General features: G+C 37.9%; 1 protein-coding gene and 1 long non-coding RNA gene across 2 annotated transcripts; one reads left to right on the plus strand and one right to left on the minus strand.

The window, feature by feature from the left end:
* Nucleotides 1-1,312: 1,312 nt before the first annotated feature.
* On the minus strand, nt 1,313-21,939 carry LOC105837690 (high affinity choline transporter 1). The gene is made up of 13 exons (XM_012682666.3): nt 21,747-21,939; nt 14,563-14,802; nt 11,665-11,772; nt 11,358-11,586; nt 10,806-11,034; nt 10,310-10,547; nt 10,110-10,216; nt 9,935-10,038; nt 9,312-9,442; nt 8,711-8,979; nt 8,043-8,639; nt 7,130-7,380; nt 1,313-6,597 (listed from the first exon to the last, which is right to left on the minus strand). Exons 2-13 carry the CDS (start codon nt 14,738-14,740, stop codon nt 6,324-6,326), a joined length of 2,715 nt encoding a protein of 904 aa, XP_012538120.2. The 5' UTR covers nt 14,741-14,802; nt 21,747-21,939; the 3' UTR covers nt 1,313-6,323.
* Nucleotides 21,940-22,088: 149 nt separating this feature from the next.
* On the plus strand, nt 22,089-22,373 carry LOC114255741. The gene is made up of 2 exons (XR_003626926.2): nt 22,089-22,177; nt 22,240-22,373. It is a non-coding gene; the product is annotated as an uncharacterized LOC114255741 (long non-coding RNA).
* Nucleotides 22,374-23,229: the final 856 nt, after the last annotated feature.

Consider the following 23,229-nt stretch of genomic DNA (forward strand, 5'->3'; position numbering starts at 1 on the left):
AGCTTAATTATTTATTGTAGTTATTCCGTTTTATTATTCCAAATCATCATTATTTGTATAACATTGTTAAAAAAAAAGAGTTTTTAGAATAACAATAAGCAATTTGTGCTATTTGTATTGATAATTATTTAACAACAACTCACAGTTTAGCATACTTAATGTTATTTTAAAATCTTTTTTTGTAATTATAAGAAGCATTATGCATTCATACGAATGAACACTGTTATATGTTATCACACTTACGAAATGAAAGCGAGATGTTTGCAAATTGTTGAATTGCATACATTTATCCTAACTAAAGCAATGTAGTTATTCGTGAAAGTATTCGTATTCCTTTAATTATCATGAATTTTAATAAAGTTGTAGGATTCTCGTCGAAAGAAATATTTACCGTGTTTAATCAATGACCTTTGAATTGAATTTAATTCTGATTGAAAAATAATAATTTAGCATAAAATTTAACCAACACACTTACATTGAAACTTAAATGTTTATAAATATTTAATCATTAAACAAGTCTATTTTACTTGAAAATTTAATCAATGTAATATATTTTTGTGGATAAAAAGTTTTTGACACCCCTAACAAAAAATATGTAAATTGTAAAATTTAAAAATTGAAGGATTTCGAATACTTTTTTGTTACGCATACATGTTACACATATACATAATGTAATGTTGTACAATTTTTATACTGCATGTTTCCGCATGCATATTAGATATTTGAATACCAGAATGAGACTTTTGAAACGATTGCTATGCAAAGCAACTCGTATTGTTATTCTATTGCAGAACTAAAGTTGAATGGAGAACTACATATTTTCTAGTGTCGAAATTATGACACTATTAAATGTTTCTTACTTGTGAGTTTGATAGAATTTTTTAAGATTTATGATTAACAAAAAATAATTTATGACTAAAATTATTTTTATTTTTGCAATTCATTAGTTCAATTAATTCATTAGATTCAAAACTAAACCGTCAAATTTTAGGGGTAGAGAAATTTAAAGCCGAAAATAAACAAATTTTATTTTAAAGAACAAGTAACTTTATTTTTCTAAAAGTAAGATTATAGTTTACAATAAGAAGTGAGGAATTTAATAAATTATGATTGTTTTATTACATTCGAAGACATTATACATATAAAAGAAGCACATATGGATGAGATAATGTTAAATAAATAGGATATAAACTTATGATAAATAAAATACAAATAAATATAAAGAATGTAAAGACCATAAAAAGTATAAGATTAGATAAAAAATTATAAAAATACTGTTGTAAGAGATATGCTTCTGAATAAATATTACAAATTGCGTCCGTCTTCTTTATTCGGCACTTTGAGCGACATCGTTCATTACAGCGATTATTATCCTAGCTATAGTCATTGCGATCATGACAAATATTATGATAACATTAGACAGACTATTATTAATGCGAATGATTTACAACGATGAAAATATTTAAAACAAATAATTGAATAAAATTCCGAAAAAGTCTTCGATCTTTGTGAGGTTTAATAAAAATAAATGTAGAATTACGAATACGTGTTATTCGTTGAAAGAATTTTTCAACATAAATGATAGTAATTAAAATTATGCCAAGATAACCATGATTAAGATAAGTGTTTAAATTAAAAATACTTCGCGCGCCTTGTATTTTTGCGCTAAACATTTAGGTTTTATTTTGACAAGATTATTCGAATTAAGGTTCTATCGAGTATATTTGTTTCAAACGTTTCATCGATTTTTCTGAAAAAACGAAGGAAGAATCTTTTCGGAATTTTATTACAAATATCGGACGTTAATGTTTCCTTTTCTATTGATCTTTCTTAATGATGAACAATTCTTATATTAAGGAGAGCTTATGTGGCTAACTTGTACATCAGCTGACCGTATCCGTCAAAAAGATTCAAGGAGCTGATCGTGCAATTGTAAACTATTTTTTTTAATCTCACTTTATTTAGATTTATTGATTTAGATTCAATTATCACATGCGCCAAAAGGTCTTATAGATTTTCAAAGCGAATCAGTTTTATAAAATATTCATTTTCCAATTCTTTTTCAAAAAAAAGTCGTGTTCATGTTTCAGCAATCTAAGGCGTAGGTATCGATTTCAGCGAGTGGAATTTTTTGTTAATTCGTAAATTAATTGTCTGGTGTTTTCGTTATCTCGAAAAACTTGCGAATTTTTTCTAAAGTATCGAAATTTTTAGGGCCACTAAAATTTACAATTTTTTTTGCGTTGAATCTTTCTCGATTACTGACGCGGTCAAGCCAATGACACTCTATCTTACGCTTTGGCACATTTTACTCACGTTGCGCAATATTGATTGCGTAATTCAAAGATTAATATAAATTAATATACTTGCCTCTAATATATATTACTTATTAACGGTATACCGTGTAATACATGACATAGGTATATAAACGCATACATTATAAAGGATATTTCTTATAAGAGCTCCGATGATCGCATACGCGCACGTTTGAGGAGAGACACTTTAATCTCCGGAGAAAATAGATGTAATATGTACACAGGTATAAATAAAGTGCCAGGAGGATTATTTCGTTATGCAGACGAGAAGAATCACGAAGATGATAAACCATTACAGAATCCAAGTAGCAAAGTGACATCTAATAAACATGTCGTTATTTTTTTCAACGTCACCCTAGGGAAGTTTAGATATTATATGAATTTTACGATAATAGAGAAGGAAGAAAATAGAGTAGACTAGAAATGAAAATAAAAATGAAAAAAAAAAAATAGAAATCGTAGAAGAGTGCAGTGAATGGCGAAGTGTTTTTTTTTTTAAATAAGAGTTTCATTGTACTGCTAAAATTAATTTTCTGTCATTTGTGTTGGCAGTAGATTAAAATTAATAATGATTGTTGTGAGAAAAAATGGTTAGAAAATAAGGACACGTGGTGCGCGATCATTGAATCGTGAATTATTCTACCTTAAGGGATTAAGTACCACTATGAAGGACTTTCTTTAAGTTCTTCACGAGTCGATTAAGTCTCGAATGCTCGTCTTCTTAAATTTAATAATACTGATGCAGGTATTCGATGTTCATCTCTCCGTTATTTTACGTTTAGAGAGTCTAAAGATGCAATTCGAGTATGAAGTCTCACTCATTTTAAGTAACTACGTCTTGCTAATCCCTAAGATTCAACCATTTACAGCGGAAGGATGATTAAAATGACCGTATGAGAATGACATTACAAACAATATCGACACATATGTTATTCTCCAAAAGTCTTTTGACCTTATCTTTGTAATCTTCTTACTCGATAAATATTAACGCGCAGCCAATTAAAAATGTCGCTAATTATTCAGCTATTTCATCTACAATAACCTGATAAGCCTCTACTTTCCAAATTAATAGGAATAACATAACGATATGCAAATATTCACATCACGCACAAGTTCATGCTGCTTTCCAATTGGCCCGGGCGATGGAAAAAGTATTTTCGCTATGTATGAAGTTCCTTTTACAATATAAAAGTGTCGCGCTAGTTATATCAAGCGATTACCTCTAATTATTATTCGTATTCGTTTCTTCTAAATACATTATTGAGCTTGAGGAGGGCGTTCCTCGCTAATGTGACGTAAACTGAAAAAAAAGTCGAGGGGACTTAACTATTATAAAAATTCTTTTACTCGAAAATTTCTTAAATTTCCTCAATCCAAAGTATTTTCATGCATTTAAGTTAAACATGCAAATACTTGAATTGCAAAAATTTTATCAAGTTGGAAAAAGTTTAGTTAAGTTATCAACTTTTTTCCCAGTGTGAATCACTCACAAGTTTTAATCCGCATTTTTAATTATACTTGTACAATATATACTTGTGTGTTGTGCTATACAATACTACGGAGCTAGGATATATATCGGTGGAAAAATATCGTACTTTCTTGTTGGCATATAAATTTGCACGTGACACATTCTTTGGACGTTCCGTTGTTCATACAACGGTGCAAGCTCTGCCGATCCGCTTGACGGAGCTTGCAGCATTTTTCTCAAGACACGCTTATTGAATCGTATCTCTTCCTTCTCCCTTTCGAATTAAACCAAAAGGGAAATAGTAAATACATTCTTTTCCAGTATACATTACACTCGATGTCATATCGAGCGTATTGCAAGAGATTTATTCTTTTACTATAATGTCAAGCTGCGTATTATATGTCATAGGCGAGAAAAATGGAAAAAAGCGGTTCAAAGGCGAATTGATATTACGTAAATTATATTTAATATATCATAAACTGAAATGCGCCGCTTTTCGTATAAAACATAAAATATAAACCCAGACAAAACATAAAATTATGATTATAATTTAAAATCCAATTATACTTTAGGCATCCACGGTCATATTGCAATCTGCAATTATTTTGCTGAAATTATATTACATTTTGGAATTATTTTGCTATTATTCGGCCGTTTAAAACGTAATTATTTGAAATTATTTCAGGTGGTATATCGTAGCATACTTTAAATTTTATGGAGCTTTTTGTCAAACCACACATATTTCATCAGTTCTCTCGTCTTTGACATCATATTTTCAGCCGTTCCAATATAAGTGTTACATGTCTATCCTTAGAGAGGTATTGTTACTTTATTACTAATAATTAACTGGGTCATGTTAAAAATTTAAAATCGTTATAAATGTGCGTCGAAAATTCTTTTCGATTGTGTGTACGTATATATACATTAGGTGTATACTTGTGTATGTACAAAAATTTTTTTAATATTTATTACGAGTCGGCCGAGCCTCTTGATTTCTAAACGAAATAAGAGATCGCCTTTTGTCTTATTTTAAATGGAATGTTGCGAAATAGGAGATTTCTGTGGTTTACAAAATTGGTTACATCACCTATGAACTATTGGTTCCGTACATAGTTGTCAGTCTGAAGATTGGTAAGATTGGATTCCTACGAATTATATAAAATACTGTTTCTAGAGTCCTACATTATATATATATATATATATATAATGTACAAATGTTGTAATTGATTAAGGAAATGTCCTTGATATAATCAAAGTAACAAGAAATTGTTTGTTCGCGAGAAAGGACGTCTGGTACTACTTTTACATACATAAAAAATACGACAAACATCAAAAAACACTTACAAAACAAAACACATATACAACGGTACATATAGATGCAGTATGATTTAAAAGAATTATATTGAATCCAAAAATCATTTTTCCACGAAATCATAATTACACATTAAATTCTCAACAATTCGTTGTAATTCCACTTAACGAAAGAAACTCATGCCTTCATTCTTAATATCATATAGAAGGAGCAAGTGAATGAAGGATGTGTAAATGCGTGTTCATCATAGCGTTCATCAAAAGTTTCTATATACCTTAATATTTTTTGTATTTCTAAAATCGACTAGCGTCACACTCGAACACCGTTATAATATTTTTAATTTTTTATTTAAAAGATACGTAGACAAATAAAACACTTTAATATTGTAAAATTAATCCTTTACTTCTTATCTGAGTGTATGTAATAACTTCCTGCTCTAAAGTAATTTCATAACGCTTATAAAACATTTCCTTCATCAACTCGGTTGTTCATGAATAATGAATGTTACTCAACCAAGAAATACGATAATATAGCAGGTAACAGAGATCATAGGACGTAAATTATCACAAATATACGAGCGTGTTATGCATTGCCTCGAGTCTGTAATACAAAACGCTCAGTAATACAAATTCTATTCACATGGTGGCATATACTGACCATCTCATCGATTAAGAGAGAAATCCCAATTTCACAATACATATATATATTTATATCTCTTTTCTGCATAAATTCTGTATAAATTTGTGGTAGTTCTAAATAGAGTCCGTCGTACAACAAACAGAATTACAAGATTGAGCACACCGAGAGAGTGACGGGGCGGGTTTTATGATTGTCCTTGTTGTTTCACGGTTTTCAAGCCTTAGTTAGAATAGGGACGTAACAGGTAGCTGATGCAAAAGGTTTTGTAACAGGTTTGTTCTACATGATATGAATAATATTGAAACTGTACGCAGTGTTTTTTTTTATAGTTAAAGTAGCCATCGTTGCTCTTAATTTTTTCCTCTAGAAGAGAAAATTTTCCAATGCCACCTCCATTACAAAATTACCTACTCTTAATTTTACTCGCTATCTCTCATCTAAAGAAAAAAACGTAAGTTGACGAATGAAGGGAAAAAAAAAACGAATGAACCTTTTGCATCAGCCGAACGTGCCGATTTCGACCTTTGCACTCCTTTCAAGCAAATCCACAAGTATTCGGTTTTGGTGATCATAGTGACGAGACACCGTTTTAGAACCTGCTGACGGCCTCGTCATCGGTGACGAAATAATTAGAGCTCTTCGCGGCGGAACTGTACATGGTGAAAGTGGGACTGACAAGATGGGACAGGCTGCTCGGGTTGCTGAGCTCCGCTTCGTTCATCGACGAGTGCCTGCCTATAGTGGCCAGGCGCTTGTCCTTCCTTGCTAATGTCATGCGACCGTCCTCCGGCCTTAGTGGCATCGATGGATAAATTGGCTGTTTGGCGAGCGTCGTCAACGCTCGGTCGCTCGGATCATTGAAACTGCGCAAACGTTTGAGGAAATATAAACGGAGAGAGTGTTTCACCTTTATCGAATATCCTTAGTCCTTTATCAAGAATTCATTATGAGATGTTGCGTTTAACAGTACCCCATATTGAATCGTATGTTGTATGTTATGTAAAATTATAATATTTTCATTGTCATGCATTTTATATTGCATATATATAATTTTTATTCTATTTTTATTATTTAAAAATTTTACGGAGCAAATCATTAACAATGAGTCACAAAAAAGGAAACTTGGGAATTTTGTCGATATTTTATATATCTTGTTTTTTTTTTTTGTAATACACAGAAATAAATTTAGAAATTTACTAAATTGCGTTGAGCAAACACAAAAATCCCAAGGTACATTTCACTTCAATGACAAAATCACTTATGGATTCTAGTATAACAAAATATTTCATGAAAATGCATTTTCCGGTAGGCTGAGCAAAGTTCAAAATGGCGAGAATTCTCGTCATCGGTATCCAAGTGATTAATCTAATTTCTCCTGTCGCTTTGCATAGATACCTGTGATGTCGCACGATGCCTCTCTTGATCTTGCAATGCTCGTTCCCGGTCTGTCCGTCACTCGCGGTACCATGGGTCTTGCATGCCTCCACTGGCACCGTCGGCACGGGGGACAGAGAGCCTGGCCCGTACGAGCTGGTGCTCTGTCTCCTGTCCAGAATGTTGACCAGCTCCACTGACGGCGTCGGTGAGAACGTGCTCTGAGGGCACGCGACACAGAACGTCGTCTCGTGGGAACTATGTACCGGAAGCTATAGGAAAATCTACTTCAGTACATACTTCAAGAGTCACGCCAATTAGGAGATCGTGCAGAATCTCTCTCTGAGGATTTTCTCACCCTCGATTTTCTCAATCTTTGAGGATCCCCCGAATCCCCACCATTTTTATTGACGAGCAATCATACCATTGATGAATAACCAAACACACACATAAAAATAAGAGTACGTACAATTAACTATAAATCAACATTTTGTCTGTTACCAAATGCAAAAAAAAAAAAAATATTTCGGAACCATTGCGTTTGCCAACAGCTTCTTTTCTTCAACGTCAAACGAAAGGCTGCGACATGCGAGGACAAAAAATAAATTAACAGTAAGTAAACATTCATCATCGTATTATGAGGAGAAGTATGTGTGGGAAGAACTGAAGGAATATCCGAGATTTCGCCGGGGGAACTCTTTTGGGGATTCCCCCGTACTCTCTCCGTCACTTTTATTGACGAATATTGTACGGCCGATAAATAAAAACGGGCACACACGTACGTAAAACCAATATATAGAATTTAATAAAATAACTCATACAGTAAATAAACTGAGGATACAAAAACAAAATGCGCGCAGAAATGAAATGACACAGGCGGGCCTCACAAGGGCGACGATTCGTGATGGCCGTCGTCGTCGTCGTCGTCCCTCACCTGCAGCGACGGTCTTCGCAACATGCCGCCGCCGCCCTCCATGCCGACGAGCTTCACGCCCTTCACGCACTTCCTGGGCCCGACGCTGGCGGGCGGGTTCTCCGGAGCGTTTAAGTTACTGCTGTACTCCACGTTGTTCCTGTCGACGATGTTAACTCTATCCTGCCCCGTGCTGTTCCGCGGCTTCTCGTGGCTCGGCCCGAGCTCGCAGCCCACCTTGGCGTAAGAGGGTGCGCAGGGGGCGATCGGAGTCGCCGGGATGCCAATAGACCGGGTGGGCGAGAGCACGGTAACGGTTCCCTGGGGACCCACGGGACTACGCAGATTCCTCACCCCGAGGATCTGCTCGGTCGGAGGTATCGGCGTGTACAGTGGGCTCGCCATTGAGACGTGCCGCGCCGGCGTAGGCATCGCGCTTCGGGGATTTTGCAGGATCACCCGCTGCGCGATCGACGCAACCCCCATGCTCTTCACCTTGGACAGCTCGGCGTGGTCGCCGGTCGTCGTCGCGCTACCGTCCTCGTGGCAGCAGGTTCTCTCGTCGTCGTAGACGCACGTGCTGACGCCGTCGCAGGAATCTATGCCCGACGTCGATTTCTGTAAAGAGAAAGACCGGCGTTTCGGTCGATTCGAGCGAAAGGCACTTAACGTACGCGATGAATAATTACCGAAGAGGAGTCCATAAGAGCGGCGCCCGAGCTGCTTTGTACGACGCCCGACTCCTTGGACCTCGTGGGCGTGTAGATGTTCAGCACGTCGCAGCATTGCGGGAAGTATCCTTTGCCGAGCAGCGTTCTGGCGAGGAAGCTGGTGAAGAGCTGAGTGAACAGGGCGATTATCATGACGGCGGTGCGGAAGGGAAACTTCTGGGTGCGCATCTTCGTGTCGTAGAACGGGTATTCGATCAGCGGGCGTATGCCGAGTCCTCGTTCACCACCTTGAAAACGTTTACGGTTTCAGCATTTACTTACGAAACTCTAGTAAACTTCTGGAGGATATTTCAAACAGTTATCTGAGAAGGTTGAAACGTTCGTTTTTGTTTAAGTACAAAGTAAGACATAAATTGTTAGAATAAAAAGTTTAAGGAAGTATTTCTCGATTTTTTAAACAATGGAGTAAGAAAACAGAAGTGTACATAAGATATAAAAGATAATAAAGAGAATTTAGAATATGCAAACTTAAACAAGAGATTAAAGAATTTGAAATATTTTTTATTTGTGTGATGACACTTGAATAACGACGATTTGATAATTAGGACTTGTCACTAACCACCGAAACGCAGGACAATAGCGATGAAATATCCCGCCAAACAGCCGTAGGTATCCACCATAGTAGGCCAATGTATAACGGCTAATAATTGCGGGAACAGAACGACGTAAACGAGATCGGAGCACAAGTACCTTCGAACAAGAGTACGACGATTTTTGTAATTAGAACGAAAAATTCAACAAATAATGTGCAAACTAATTTGTATAGGCATTTAGTTTATTTTAACTTTATTTAAATTTATTTAATAATGTAAAAAGACTTTAAATAAAAATGGAAAACAAACGTTCAGAAAAAAAAAGAACAAAGTTATCGATTAGAAAAGACACAGCTTATATCTAAAGATTCTATTCCGATTATTATTGCGGCCTAAAAGTGATTTATTTTTTTTAATCCACACTGAAAAAATTTAATAATAATAAACACTTTGAATAGACACTTGAAATAGTTTCAGTTAAAAGTGTTTATAGTTAATATAATCAAATATTTATACAACAATATTTAATAGTTATTTGGTAATAGTTTAATCACCGATTGGATACTAATTATTAAATTTAGATGCTATTAATATAATCACTGAATGCTCGCTGTTAAAAAATGAGGAAGAATGTGTTTGTAATACTTACGAAAGGTAGTAAACGCTGCTGACCGTGAGGGCGACGAGGGTGGACAGTATGGAAACTGCGATCACGGAAATTCTCAAGACCCAGTTCAGCTCGCGCTCGGACGCCTGTAACGGAGGAGAAGGTTTTCAATGAAGTCCGTCAGCGTCGTCGATTAATCAACCCAAGTTACGCTTACTTTCGGCCGTATCGTGAGCTTGTAGACGTTCCTGGTGAACATGGAGCTACTGGCGAGTATACTGGAGTCCGCCGAGGACATCACCGCCGCCGAGATCGCGCCGAGACCTTTAGCGAGATTGCGAAAAGTGAATTTGAATTCCGTTCCTCTCTTACGATCGGTGAGCGGAAGTAATTTCTGGGACGGGTATGAAAACCTACCGACGAAAGACACCCATTGGGGCGTGAGGTACCGCAGGACCATCGGCAACGCGGCGTTTCCGTCGTCCGTGGTGAAGGTCTTGTTGTAGCCTGCGACCATGGTCCAATCGGTGGCACGAGCGACCACCCCAATCACGGCCGATGGCACCGCGAGTATCAGGCAACCGAACATCGAGGCAATTGATAGGGTCGTTGCCACGGAGGTGCTCTTAATACTCAGGATTCGTTGAAAGTAACCCTAAAGAGGAAAGAAGATAGAGAAGAAAGAAAAAACATGTAAAGGGTTAAACTTACTGTGATATCGAACTGTTGCTTTTTAACGATAAATTAAATAAACGCAAAGAAAATTGATTGTATAATTTATACAGAAATTGTATTAAAGTAGTATGTTGCTTCCAGCAAGGTTCTAAGTTATAGCTTGTCCCATTGCGAATCTCTCAAATGAATAATCTTTTAATTGGAGCTTTAGTCTTGTTAATTTGAAGGATCAAGTCACCTGCCAAGGTATACCGCCGAACACCAGCAGCAGCATACCGTCCACCCATTCGCCCAGGTCCTCATTCTTCACGTGTCCCAGCCAGTCCTTCGGCGTCAGATTGTTCTCGAATGACACCGCAGGATGGAACATGGAAAACGGCGCGGCTATCACTAAACCCAATAGAATGCACAGCAGTTGTAGGGCGTCGGTGCACGCCACGGAGTACAACCCGCCGAAGACCGTGTATCTGAAAGTACATTTCGGATTTCTCGCTTCGCTCGCAACTTAATCTCGGATCAGCTACGTAGAATCACTGTGTCAGTCGCTGAAATCACCAATTATCCAGAAATTGAATATGTTCATTGATATTTTTAATGATAGTATCAAGTATAAAATCAATTCATACATTTAGATCTAATTTTTATACAGATTTGAATTAAAATATATTTTTTGTTATTTAAAAATTTAACTATATTTATTTGTTTATTGACTGGTTCAATTTCTTATTTATTTTTTGCAATGCAGTGATTCTATGTATATCAAGCGCGGCTCGGTCTCTGGTATCCCTACATGGCCGCCAGGAGCGCGGACGCGCAAACGCTGATGTTCGGGTCGACGCCGGCGACGACGGCCAGAGAGCTTCCCAGCGCCCTCAGGACGGCGCCGCACCAGAACAGATCGCCGCACAGCGCCGGAAGGAAGAGCAAGCCTCCGATGCCCGCGCCGTATCGTTCTTGAAAGGGATCTAGCATCGTCACGTACTGGGCTTTCCTCATCGGACGCACGAAGAGCAAGGCGCCTACGAAAAGTTTGTTATTAGAACAATGATGTTGATTGTCACGGTACTGCATGACAATCATGGTACTACGTGACGTACCGAAAATCAGGCTGAGGCTGTACCCGATGGGTACTTGACACCAGGCCAGACCCTTCGTAAACATAGCCTCGGCGGTCCCGTTGACGAAGGCTCCTCCAACCCATGTTGCTGCACATACATATGAATTGCAAAAATAGTCGTACTCTATTTACTCTAAAAAAAAAAAAAAATAGTGGCGTAGGGAGTTGTATTCTTTCTGCCAAAGATCAAAAAGTCAGATTTTGAATTGATCGCCGCTTCTCAGACGACAGACCATTCAAGAGAGTACCTTTGCCAAAACCACCTTATATTTTTTAAGGAAGGTTACGTCAAGAAAACCTAGGACTGTATCAGGACCAAGAATCTAAGGTTTAAGTATCAAGATCTAAGAATCTTGGGACTATGTTAAGTCTGCAAGTCACCTAAGAACTGTGTTAGGTCTAGAAACCATAGAGTCTAAGGAAAAAAGACCTTAATGAGAGTTACAGAGAAATTCTTTAGAGCTAGATGACATCTAGAGACTGATATAGTTCCCGTTCTATTATTACTATTATTACTATATTTACTCTAAAAAATGTGATAATGTGATTTTGACAGCAATGAATATGAGAATTTAACTATTGGATATTTAAAGACCGACATGATTAAAATTCAGCATTTTCTCACGATATATTTATATAAACACCATATAACAAAAATTATGTAAACACCATTATTCTTAAAAGGATTTTAAACTTTAACTGTTTAAACATCAAACGATTGAATTGTTCCCTTAGAGGAGGTTACACGCGAAGTTTTTATCGGCAAAAATATGCGTTGTATAAATATTCATTCTTTTCATGCAGCACTATCAGAATTTTTACGCCAGCGTAAAGTGTGTCGCGTCAGCAAACTTCTTCCATGTGAATTACACACGTATAAATAGCAAAACATGCATGGATAAATTATTTTTATCTCGTCGCACGTTTATACGAAGGATGGAAGGGAAATGGGAAAGATAAATTTGTAAGAGAGAGGGACACGGAGGGAGAGGAGGGAGGAATGACATCACATTTTTCTACGGATGCACATCTCGGAGTGGTTATTACGGTAATGAAGAATGCAATGGGATATTCAGTACAGCGGTGACTAATGAGGAAAATTTGAAACGGTCCAGTGAAAATGAGATTATTGTATACAGAGGTGCGCGGGTGGTCGCGTTGAAAGCAAAGTGAATTAAAAGAAAACAATACGCAATCTATTTCGCGAAGTTACGAAACGTTGTTTTGCCTGAAAAATTGAAACTGAATTGAAAACAATGAAGCTAGAAATATATATATATAAGCGGAGAGAGAAAGAGAAGGGACGCGGAAGCAAATTAATTTTAAATGAGACAACCGACGCGACGTGAAGATGCAACCAACGTCGGTTCCCTTTTACGACGGTTTTACCCCTTACGATGCGAGGCGATTGACATGTGCCGATAACGGGAGAAGAAAATAACGTCGAAGCGTGCTTCGCGCGCTTTTTGCGGGATAATTTCGTAGAGTCTGACGGGAGATAGTAACGAAGCGCGGCGCGTTTCGGGCGGGGCAAACTTACGGCGGATTATCAGGTCCGTGAGAGTGAGTTCAACGCCCGCAGAGGATGGCACCTGCGCCGCCGCGCAATTTTTCGCAGTCATAGATTCCTGATCCTCGAAATCGGGAATTCATTCACGCATATCTCTTTGTATTTTTGAAATCGTCACAAAGGAACACAGAACGGCTTGCTAAAACGTCAAGGATTAAAAAAAAAGTGTAGGGTAAAAATGAAAAATGGGTCCAATTAAATTCCCGAGGTTTAAAGAAAAACTTCTGAAAGAGGATCTCTGAATCCAGTTCACGGAGAAACACGTAGAGCTTGCAGGCGCACTTTTTCAGCGTCCTCTAATAATATCTCCGTAATTCCGATATCGCATAGATTGATCCTTGACCCTCGCTGACATTTTAAAGCCAATTTCGAAACAGGAAATCCGCATAATAGGCCTGCGTTCGTTCTAATCAGGGTCAGGCTTGACGCGATAAATGGATTGGCTGACTCAGGGTACTCTTGCCGTAACAAATTTTGTCAGCTAGGTCCAGAAGGGTGAAGCTTTCGTGAGAAAATTCGGTCACGAAAATTCTTCGATCTATTCTACTAAAGCCCGTATTAGATTGAAGATTGCGAATCGGAAATTAGATTTCAGTCAAGGAGCAAATTAAAGTTATCTGATTAGTAAAATATCCTTAATTTCTAATGTGTAGATTGAGCTTATGAATGTGTTATACTCATTTTTACCGAAGCTTTAATACTCATGTTTTAAATAATCTATATATACACATCTAAAAATGGTGTTTAACATTCTATCTTTTTATTAGATAATACATCTTTCTTTACTTTGTTTATATTATTATTTTTATCGTTATAATATTAAAATTTTAAAAATAATGTGACAAAAGTTTCAATTTTTTGTAAAGTACTTCAAGCATTCAAGATTATTTATATAAAATTTTATTGTGATTACGAGCTTAATTGTCCTATAAATAAATACATAAATAAATTTACAAAATAATTAATTTCTATATTGCTCTTTGCATAAATCATTTTAAATACTTAAAGTACTTACGTTAATAAATTCTTTTTGTTTTCAACAATTTTTGATTCAGGTAGAAAATCGCCGTCCAATTTTTGTGTCACTTTCAAATGTAATATACAGAGCAATTTGTAAATTTTTTTTTCATCATTTTGAAAATAGATGCAACATACATCCTTGATACACGAAACATGAGCTTTTTCCCGCAATATCCGATCGTGACAGCGGAATTTTCGTTGAACGCGCAGCGGTCTTATAAAATTCATTTCTTCCCTTCTGGGGAAGATAATAACGGCGGGTGAAGTTTCAACAGGGGGGACAGTTACCGATAAGGGTGAAGACGCCGAGCAGGGGGCCGAGGCGTCGATTCGCCAGCATCATGTCATCCTGCATGTGGTTCTGCGCGGCCTGCCTTCTCTTGAACGCGGCGGCCCATACGCCGACGGCCAGCACCGCGATGTAAAACACGACCACGCCGATCACGCCGGTCACGTACATGCCCATCCTCCTCCTCCTCCCCTTCTACGCGCTCCGTCTCCGTCTGCTTCCTGATGCGAGCTCTGCAACTGAATGATTGATAGTAAAAGCGCCGTAATAACTAGCGTCGTCAAACGTCATCTATGTCACAGAGACTCCCAGAAGTGTTTGTGCGACCCCCTCAATCGTATTGGTTTTAAACGATCGATGGTTCCATTTCTGGAAGAGATATTACGGGATCTCTCTCTCTCTCTCTCTCTCTCTCTTTCTCTATCGACGAGAAACGTATTTTAAATTGAGCTTTTAATCGATACCAGCTATATCGAGAAATAGCAATTAGCTTAGTATTTTTGCTTAGTACCCGACCCTTTTACGATCCCGGTACGATTTCCCTTGCCAATTTAAGGACTCCTTTCGAATTTTCCAATCACCGAACTTTGGTTCCGGATTTGACTATTAGGATAATTTCTTCATTGAAATTTATAGCTGTATAGAGATCATTTGATATTAGATTCTTTAATTTCTTTTATGATAGCTCTTGACGAGCAATTTCGTCAAGGAAGCACTCAAGATGTTCCTTGTTCCCATTGGCCACAACACGGAGCTATACACATAACGCCGCACAACGGCGCGGTAATGGTTAACAACCGGATGTACGTTGTTACAATATTTGTCATACAGGATTATACGTGTGTTGTGATATCGCGTGGCGTTTGGCGCGCGTTTCACGAAACACCCGGTTGCAATTGATTATTTTATTATCGTACAGCTCTCCGAGCCTGCCTTTCAAACGTTGCCACGCTTTAACAAGCCCGGTAATGGGACGATTACGTTTGCGGGGGGTCGGGGAATCGCGAGACGCACGAATCGTCGTGGTGTACGCACGGATTAATCGGACGCAAAGCCGCGCGCGGGAGAGCCCGCGATCAATACCGCGTTAATTATTCCGTCTCCTTGATTAACATTGTCGTACAAAGCCCGTGTAGGTAGGTATGTACATCTCCCGCTCGTTAGCCGATGCAAGGAGAAGGCCTCCTGGCCTTTGATATTTAAAAATTGATATCCGCCGTCGTGGAACTCGCGCGTTCCCCGACGAAGGAAGAAGGGATCGTCGATACTATCGGGAATATATTAATTTAATTTATTTGTTCGTATAATATAACACGACCGTTGGCAGACTGTTTTGACCGCGACAAATCGCCGTGAAAGGTTCGATTCGATTTAACAGCGTGTAAATGGATCAAATATGCTTTAATGTAATTGTCTTCATCAAATGTGTTATATGTATAATATATATGTGTGTTAATTCATACATAACTCTAAATTTTGTAGAGTGAAGATTAAGCTTGCAATTACTCGAGTGATTTGCCACTTTAGATAGGTCAAAATTTACTACGGGATTCTTACTCTGACTCTTAAATTGGCAAATCACTCGAATAATTGCACGAGCTCAATTTCCATTCTTTCAGAGTGACGTTTCACTCGACGTAATTTAAAGAGCACACATGTAAAATTCAACAGCAGCGGAGTATTAAAGGATCATGTAATGACGACCTATTTTTCGATCCAGATCCCGCTTCTTGTATTAATGTCACCCCCCCGTCGCTCGAGAACGTGACAGCGAATTTAATCGATTCTTTTAAAAATAAATTTACAGGACAATTAATATGATTTTCTGATTCCCCTCCAAAAAAGTGTGACTGCGTGAAATGTTACACGCGACATCGAGAACTCCTTCAACCGTGCGCGATAACTCCGGGTGACCGATGACATACAGGTTGACATTTACTATTGAGCACATTTTATGAAGAGTTTGCGCCGAGAGAGAAAGAGAGAGAGAGAGAGAGAGAGAGAGACAGCAAACCGTCGCTCACTCGCGCAGAGGAGCTAATCGAGCGCGACGGCAATTGGTATAACGCGGAGTTTAAAATTCAAGTGTGCCCCAGATATCGGGCGCACCCGATGAGGTCGCGGAGGGTCGTGACCCGGGCGAGCGAGTATAAAGTTCAGCCGAAAGTTTCCGTGACGTACCTGCATTATTAACTTGCGGGCGCGAGAAATGGCTCTGCTCCTCCGCGCGGGAGGCTGAACGTGTCGCAGAGTTGACGAGCGGCTCGTACATGGCGCGCACGCGAAAACGAGCCCACTCGACATGAGAAATGAAGAGGAGAGAGAGAGAGAGAGAGAGAGAGATGAGAAAATGTCCCGCTCGTCGCGATATTTGCAGAAGCTATCTCCGGCGCATAGGCACGAACTCGAAGTACGAGAGGTCGAGGGATCGATGGTGAATCCTCCTAAGTACGTGCTGGATATCGGTGGGGTTATATTTCTCGATGGTTTAGCGTAAAACTTTTAAATTATTACGCTTCGACCGAATTAAATTAGAACCCGTGCACGGGAAAAAAATTTATATCGAAAATTATTACGGTAATAACCACAAACCACATGAAAGAATTATAAAAACTTTTACCATGTTTTTCGTTAAATTTGCCGCAGTATTTAGGCTACTTATGGTATAATTCTTCTTATGGTCCATGGTTACTATCATCGTAATATAACATTTTCTTTGTGTGTCGGATGCTTTTACAATTTTAGCGCATGTAAAAAGAAACAATCGTTTGGAGAGATTAAATTATTGAAGTTCCTCGTATGTGGGCCCGCGCGCCTGTTTGTTTGTTCCTCGTTTCTCGCAGTTCGAAAACTATCGGCACGTCTCTTTTAAAACGTTGGCGCGTTTAAAGTGCGCCTTTACGTGCGCGCTCGCACGTGGACAGTTTCACAGAATACAATCGCATCAATTGATGATCTATTTAACATCCACGCTAAATGGAAAATACGCACGGTTGTCACGGGTATATATTTAAACTTCTGTAATCGATAAACAGGCCACTTCCATTCTAAAATAGTATATTACGGGGGAAAAAAAACGAAAAGTAGTCTCGTAAAATGATTCCGAAATCAAGGGTATATTCTTAATCTCAATTTCAAATTAATATTTCACGTAACAGAAATATATTAAATCTTTAATTATTCTTGCGCATTATAAAAATAATAATGAAAAGCTATCTGCAAATTAAGCTTCAAAGATTAAAGCAAATTTTTAAAAAATTGTTTATTTTTTACTTGCTTTTTAAAAATAAAAGTCCTCGAGTCCAAAGCTTCAAATTTAACTGTTCAAATTTGTGTGAAAAGTGTAAAGCTTAAACTGTAAAGCGCAATCAAGTTCAGAATTGCTGAGTAACGAAAAGCTGATGTCTTTATTATCAGCACGCTTGTGCTGCGGTCCTCGTTGATAAGTACATTGACCCTACGAAAAGAAAATTGAATTTACTTAGCTCCAAAGGCAAAAGTTGGGTGATGCAGCATCTCAAACTTCTTACCTTCTGGGTATAAGGGTATCTCAATTTTTTTTATCAGCAATAAATTAAGTAGAGCATTTTTTTCATTATTTAATGAGAAAAATGATGTATACAAATTTTTTTTATCAGAAAAATATTGAAAAATTTACTTAAAGCAAAAAACAAAAATGTGTAAAATGTTTTTTATAAAAATAACTAATTTCTTAACAAATAAAGCAAATTAAACAATTTTAAGGGGAATAAATGCACTTTAAGGCCATGTAGGTTATACATGTAGAGCCATGTATTTTAATGTTCTTTCGAAAGAGTATTGGAAAATTTGCGATATTTATTTGAAAAAATAAATATTGCAAATTTTCCAATAGTGATTAAAAAATCAATTAAAAACGTAGTGAAATTTACTTTATTTCAATTGTAATTTAATGTATTTTTTGCATTCACAAATAATAAACAAAACTTATTAATAAACAAGCAGAACAAAAAAAAATGTTTAATTTATAAAAAAAAAATTAAAGCATAACGATTATAACACTATGCATCTAATATCGCGAAGACATCCTATTTTCTAAACTGGAATAAAATTAGATCATACGAAGAAACTTTTTTCCAACTCGAAATCTTTAGCGAAAGAACAAATCCCTTAATTTTATGTACTCCCTTTAGCATAAAAAAATAAAATTTACTAACCATACAATTTCAAATCTAAAAAACAAAAGCTGACTGACAAAGCGAGGACTCCAAACTGTTTCTCACCTACGAGACACTGACGCAGATCGACAATCAGAGAGAGTCGAATTGAATTATAGTATGGGCCCGGAAATTCACCTAACTACTTCAGGAGCGTAGTAAGAGTTTGAGGTGACAAAAAATTGTTTTAGGTTTAAAATTGAGCAGTCCGATCATGCTGTAAAGATCTCAAACAGTTAAATTACAAAAATATTTAATATTAAGCATAAAGACTCACGCCAGTGACCTCCGATGAAACTTTTCGGAGCAATCAAGTTAACTCTTTTATTTAGCATTCTTCACAAATGCAGTGCTTTAAAACATGCAATGCCAATAGCGAGTAAATTTACTTCTTCGAGGAGGAAGTAATCTTTTGTCGATAATGTGCTCACGCTTATGATCTCATTATTTCACCAGCGCAAAAATAGAAGAACAAGCTAATACCTTGGTCGTGATGAAGGGTAAGCAGCCCTCAAAGGGTGAGGGAAAGTGAAGAAAAAGATGCGAGGGAGAGAGAGAGAGGCAGGCGACGCGGGCGCGGATAATTTTATGCAAAAGCATCTTTCAAGGCTGAACAATCGTGGAAGAATTTTTCAACAGGATATTCCCAATTGAGAATATCACGGTTATATATAAAGGCACAGAGTTATGTAGAGGGAGAAGGGGGAGAGAGAAAAAGAGAAAGAGAGATATATTATATTTGTTATACCATGGAAGAGCCTCTTGAAAGGGATATAAAAGTTGTCGATGCGACCGAATGGAAGTATGAACGAGACAAAAATGAAATACGACGAACCATCATATATCGATTCTTGGCACGATAGATATTTAAAAATAGCAAGCAATAAATTATTGTCCTTGTATTAAATATTTGTTGCGAAGATTCGATATTTGCTGTCATATTAGAGATTAAAAAATTTTAAATAATTTATTCAATCAGATGAACAATCTTTCTGCTTTTTTTTCCCCTTTCCAATAATTCCCTTCTACTTTCTATCAGAGAGTTTCTGTGATTAATTTACTGTTAAAGAATGATGTTATTTCTCAAAGAGTTAAAATATGTGAAACGCTTTCTCTGTTCCACAATGATTGAAACGAATGAACATATTCACAAATATTATTTACGGTAACTGAAACTCTGAAGAAACTGTATACCATGTCATAAATATAGGTTGCCCACCATCGTCTCTACGGGCATTATTTCAGCTCTGATATATCTGTCATAACAGCATACTTCCGCATTCGAATGGCAGTTCATCTCCCCAGGGATACAGAGAGACAAATATTTCCAGCCGTGTCATTACCTCGATTTAATAAAGATAAATTGCAAGTTCAATCAAATTTTTATAATCAATCAATTTTAGCACAATAATTTTACTTTAAATATATCTTTTTTTCTAACTTTTCTATATAAAAGTTGAAAAAATGCGTTTAACGTAATTTCGAGACTTGAAGCTATTTATAGATAGATAAATAGATATAGATAGATATAACTTCAATATTGATAACGTCAAGTCCCGAAATTACATTGAATGCATCTTTTCAATTTTTGTGCAAAAAAAAGTTCAAATGCATTTTCGAGAAACGGCAATTACGTTACTCCACAAAGGTAAAAATGTTGAATGCAAAAGCGTGCAGAGCGGTATAGCACAATACGGATAATCGGATTGCGTAAAAATTCAACGAACTATCATCGTTACGTAGCCAATGCATGCGTTATGAGATTAGAAGCGAAGTTCCGGCGAGGAGCTGAAAGAGAAGCTGCGTTAGGAACAAGCACGTTGTACCAGATTCGAGAACGCTTGACCGCCCGTAAATCACTGGCAGTATTCCGACGTGAAACGGCGAGAAATGCTTTGTCTTAAGACGAGTCTCACTTGGCTCGCGGCTTCCTCGGCACTCGAGACAGAAATCAGCGAACGCGGTTTATCTTTGAGCACGTAAACTGGGTTGTTTCGCTGCCAACTTTTCGTACCCAGTCAACATCTTTCCGTCTTGGCAGACGCCAAGTGGCCGCGAATCGATCCGCACGCTTCATAACGTTTCGATCCCATTCTACGAAATAAGCGAGGAAGGGTACACCGTCTTGTGCTTTTCTTCAAACGATCTCACTGAGCAACATAGTGTGCCGTAAACTTGAGTGATAGTGTCGGTAACACGGAAAAAAATTTTTTTGTCGTAACGATACATGTTACTTTAGATGCAACACTAGTTCAGGAAATAGTGTTCTAGAGAATCAAGAAATCAAGATACTGTAGACGAGGTGTCAGAAGATGAAAGAGGTCATTTCTTTTAACGGCCGTACAGAGAGAAATCGGACAAATTAACTATATCAGTTTGTATTATTTAAATTTTGTCTACGACCAATTTTGATAATAAAATCCCTTACAAAAATGTAATACCGGGCAGTATTAAATTGGCCAGTAATTAATACTAATTTTAAATATTAAAGGCACCGCTGTTAATACTTTCAACGCCAAAAATAAGTAACAATATTGATCAATCTGCCCAGTATTACATTTTTATAAGAAATTGCGATAACGTAAAATAAAAAGGACACAGTTACCACTACTGGAGAAGACATAAAATCCATAGAGTTATTAATCTGCTTACAATATTCATCAATTTATAATTGACTCTTTCACATACAACTTGTTATTATCCGCATTTTTTACTGGAAGAGATATAATAATGCGACACAGACTCCTGGTGCCAGTGTAAAAATGGTCTTGAAAAGAAAAAAAAAACGCGGATATATCGACACGAGCCGAACTGGTCCCGTGTGTGCAGCGTCCGAAATCGGATTGTTTGGAGTTATCGTGGGCGTGCGATGAGAAGTTTACGACGAGGCGTAGCACCGGGCAGGGTGAAAGACGTTGAGTAAACGCGCGGGAGAAGGACGGCGAACGGCGAGAGGGGTGATCGAAATTCCGAGTCGTACTACTTACCGCCGGCTACCTCCGTGGAATCACGCAGAGCATCCCTTCTCACGCGGTGGACGTGCCCATCCGTGTGCCGTCTCGATTTCCCTTCCGCCGCGACGACGTCGCTCTCGCCGAGGGAGGAAAAATCGTGCTCCTCTCGCACACCGTCTCTCCCGTCGACGACCCGGGCGTTAGCCGTGCGACAGAGAGGGCCCAGCGCAATACGACTGAATCTCTCTTACGGACGCAGCATCCAGCACGCTGGACCGCCACCACCTCGCTGGGGGTAGCGCGCGCGTCACGGACAAGGACGGAGCGCCGGTCACGCGCGCGCACACGGCGAGATACAGATATACAGGGTGGTGCAACCGGAAGATATGAGAAGGCACACTGGGAATGGGAAACTTTTTTTCACCTTTGGAAACCTTAATTTCGCGGTGATTGACTTTCCTTCGGTAAATATAAAAAATTGAAAATCTGATAATTCTTTTTTTATCAATTTTACCTTTGCACGTAGATACTGCACTTGTTGTTAGACCAAGTCACTTGATTAAAGAATTAATTTAGCGTCGAGTATCGAAAAAGTGACGATGTGTGCACGACGGACGATAACATTTTGGACCGACTTGAGGCTCCTCGAAGTGATTGAGAGTATAATGATAATTCCCGGACACCTTATACATGAGTAAAGAGCGAGCGAACGAAAGAGAGGAAGAACTGATCCAACTAGGGACCATGATAGAGGGGGAGAGATGGGCAGGAGAAAAGTATAAGCTCACGGCGGAGGAGGAGTGAAACCTATGTAAGGAGAGACGGTGGAGAGAAGGAGGCGATGTAGGAAAAAGGCGACGTGGGCCACGAGAAGCGATGGAGGGAAAAATTAAAAAAAAAAAAAAGAATAGAAAAAGAGTCACGCAGAGCGGGTCAATGTTTCAACGCGATAGACGATACAGTGTCAATGCTACGAGACCGAAGGTATCATAGCATTGAATGGATTTTAGAGACGCCCGCGAAAAAGAATTTTGCATTAGTAGGCGAGGACAGGGATGAATCCAAGAATATATTATCCAAGAAGGAATTGAATATGTTGGAGTTTAAGGCGGACAGAGTCTCCGAGAGGTTCAATCGAGCGAGAATATTAATAGAAGACACGCAGAATGTGGGTTAGAGTAAAAGGGAATAGCTCGCAGAGAGGATCGTAAGGATCAGGGGGAAAGGAGAGATGTGGATGGATCGATTGATTTAAATATAGTCGGATAAATAAATTTAAGTGCAAATAAATTTATTTAAAAAACCTTAAAGTGTACGTACGTAAGATTCCGCCCTGTACAATTATTATACGTCAGATATTATTACGTCAATAAGAAAGAGAGAGAAAGACAGAGAGAGAGAGATAAATTTTTATTAGAAAGCAAACGTAAAAAAAGTATAAAAAGAAATGTAGTAAAATGTGACGGAATTAATTTAGAATCGAAATACAATCTTACATCAACTCATGTAAGAAGAA

Source organism: Monomorium pharaonis, chromosome 3, assembly GCF_013373865.1.
Source record: "Monomorium pharaonis isolate MP-MQ-018 chromosome 3, ASM1337386v2, whole genome shotgun sequence".
Taxonomy (NCBI): Eukaryota; Metazoa; Arthropoda; class Insecta; order Hymenoptera; family Formicidae; genus Monomorium; species Monomorium pharaonis.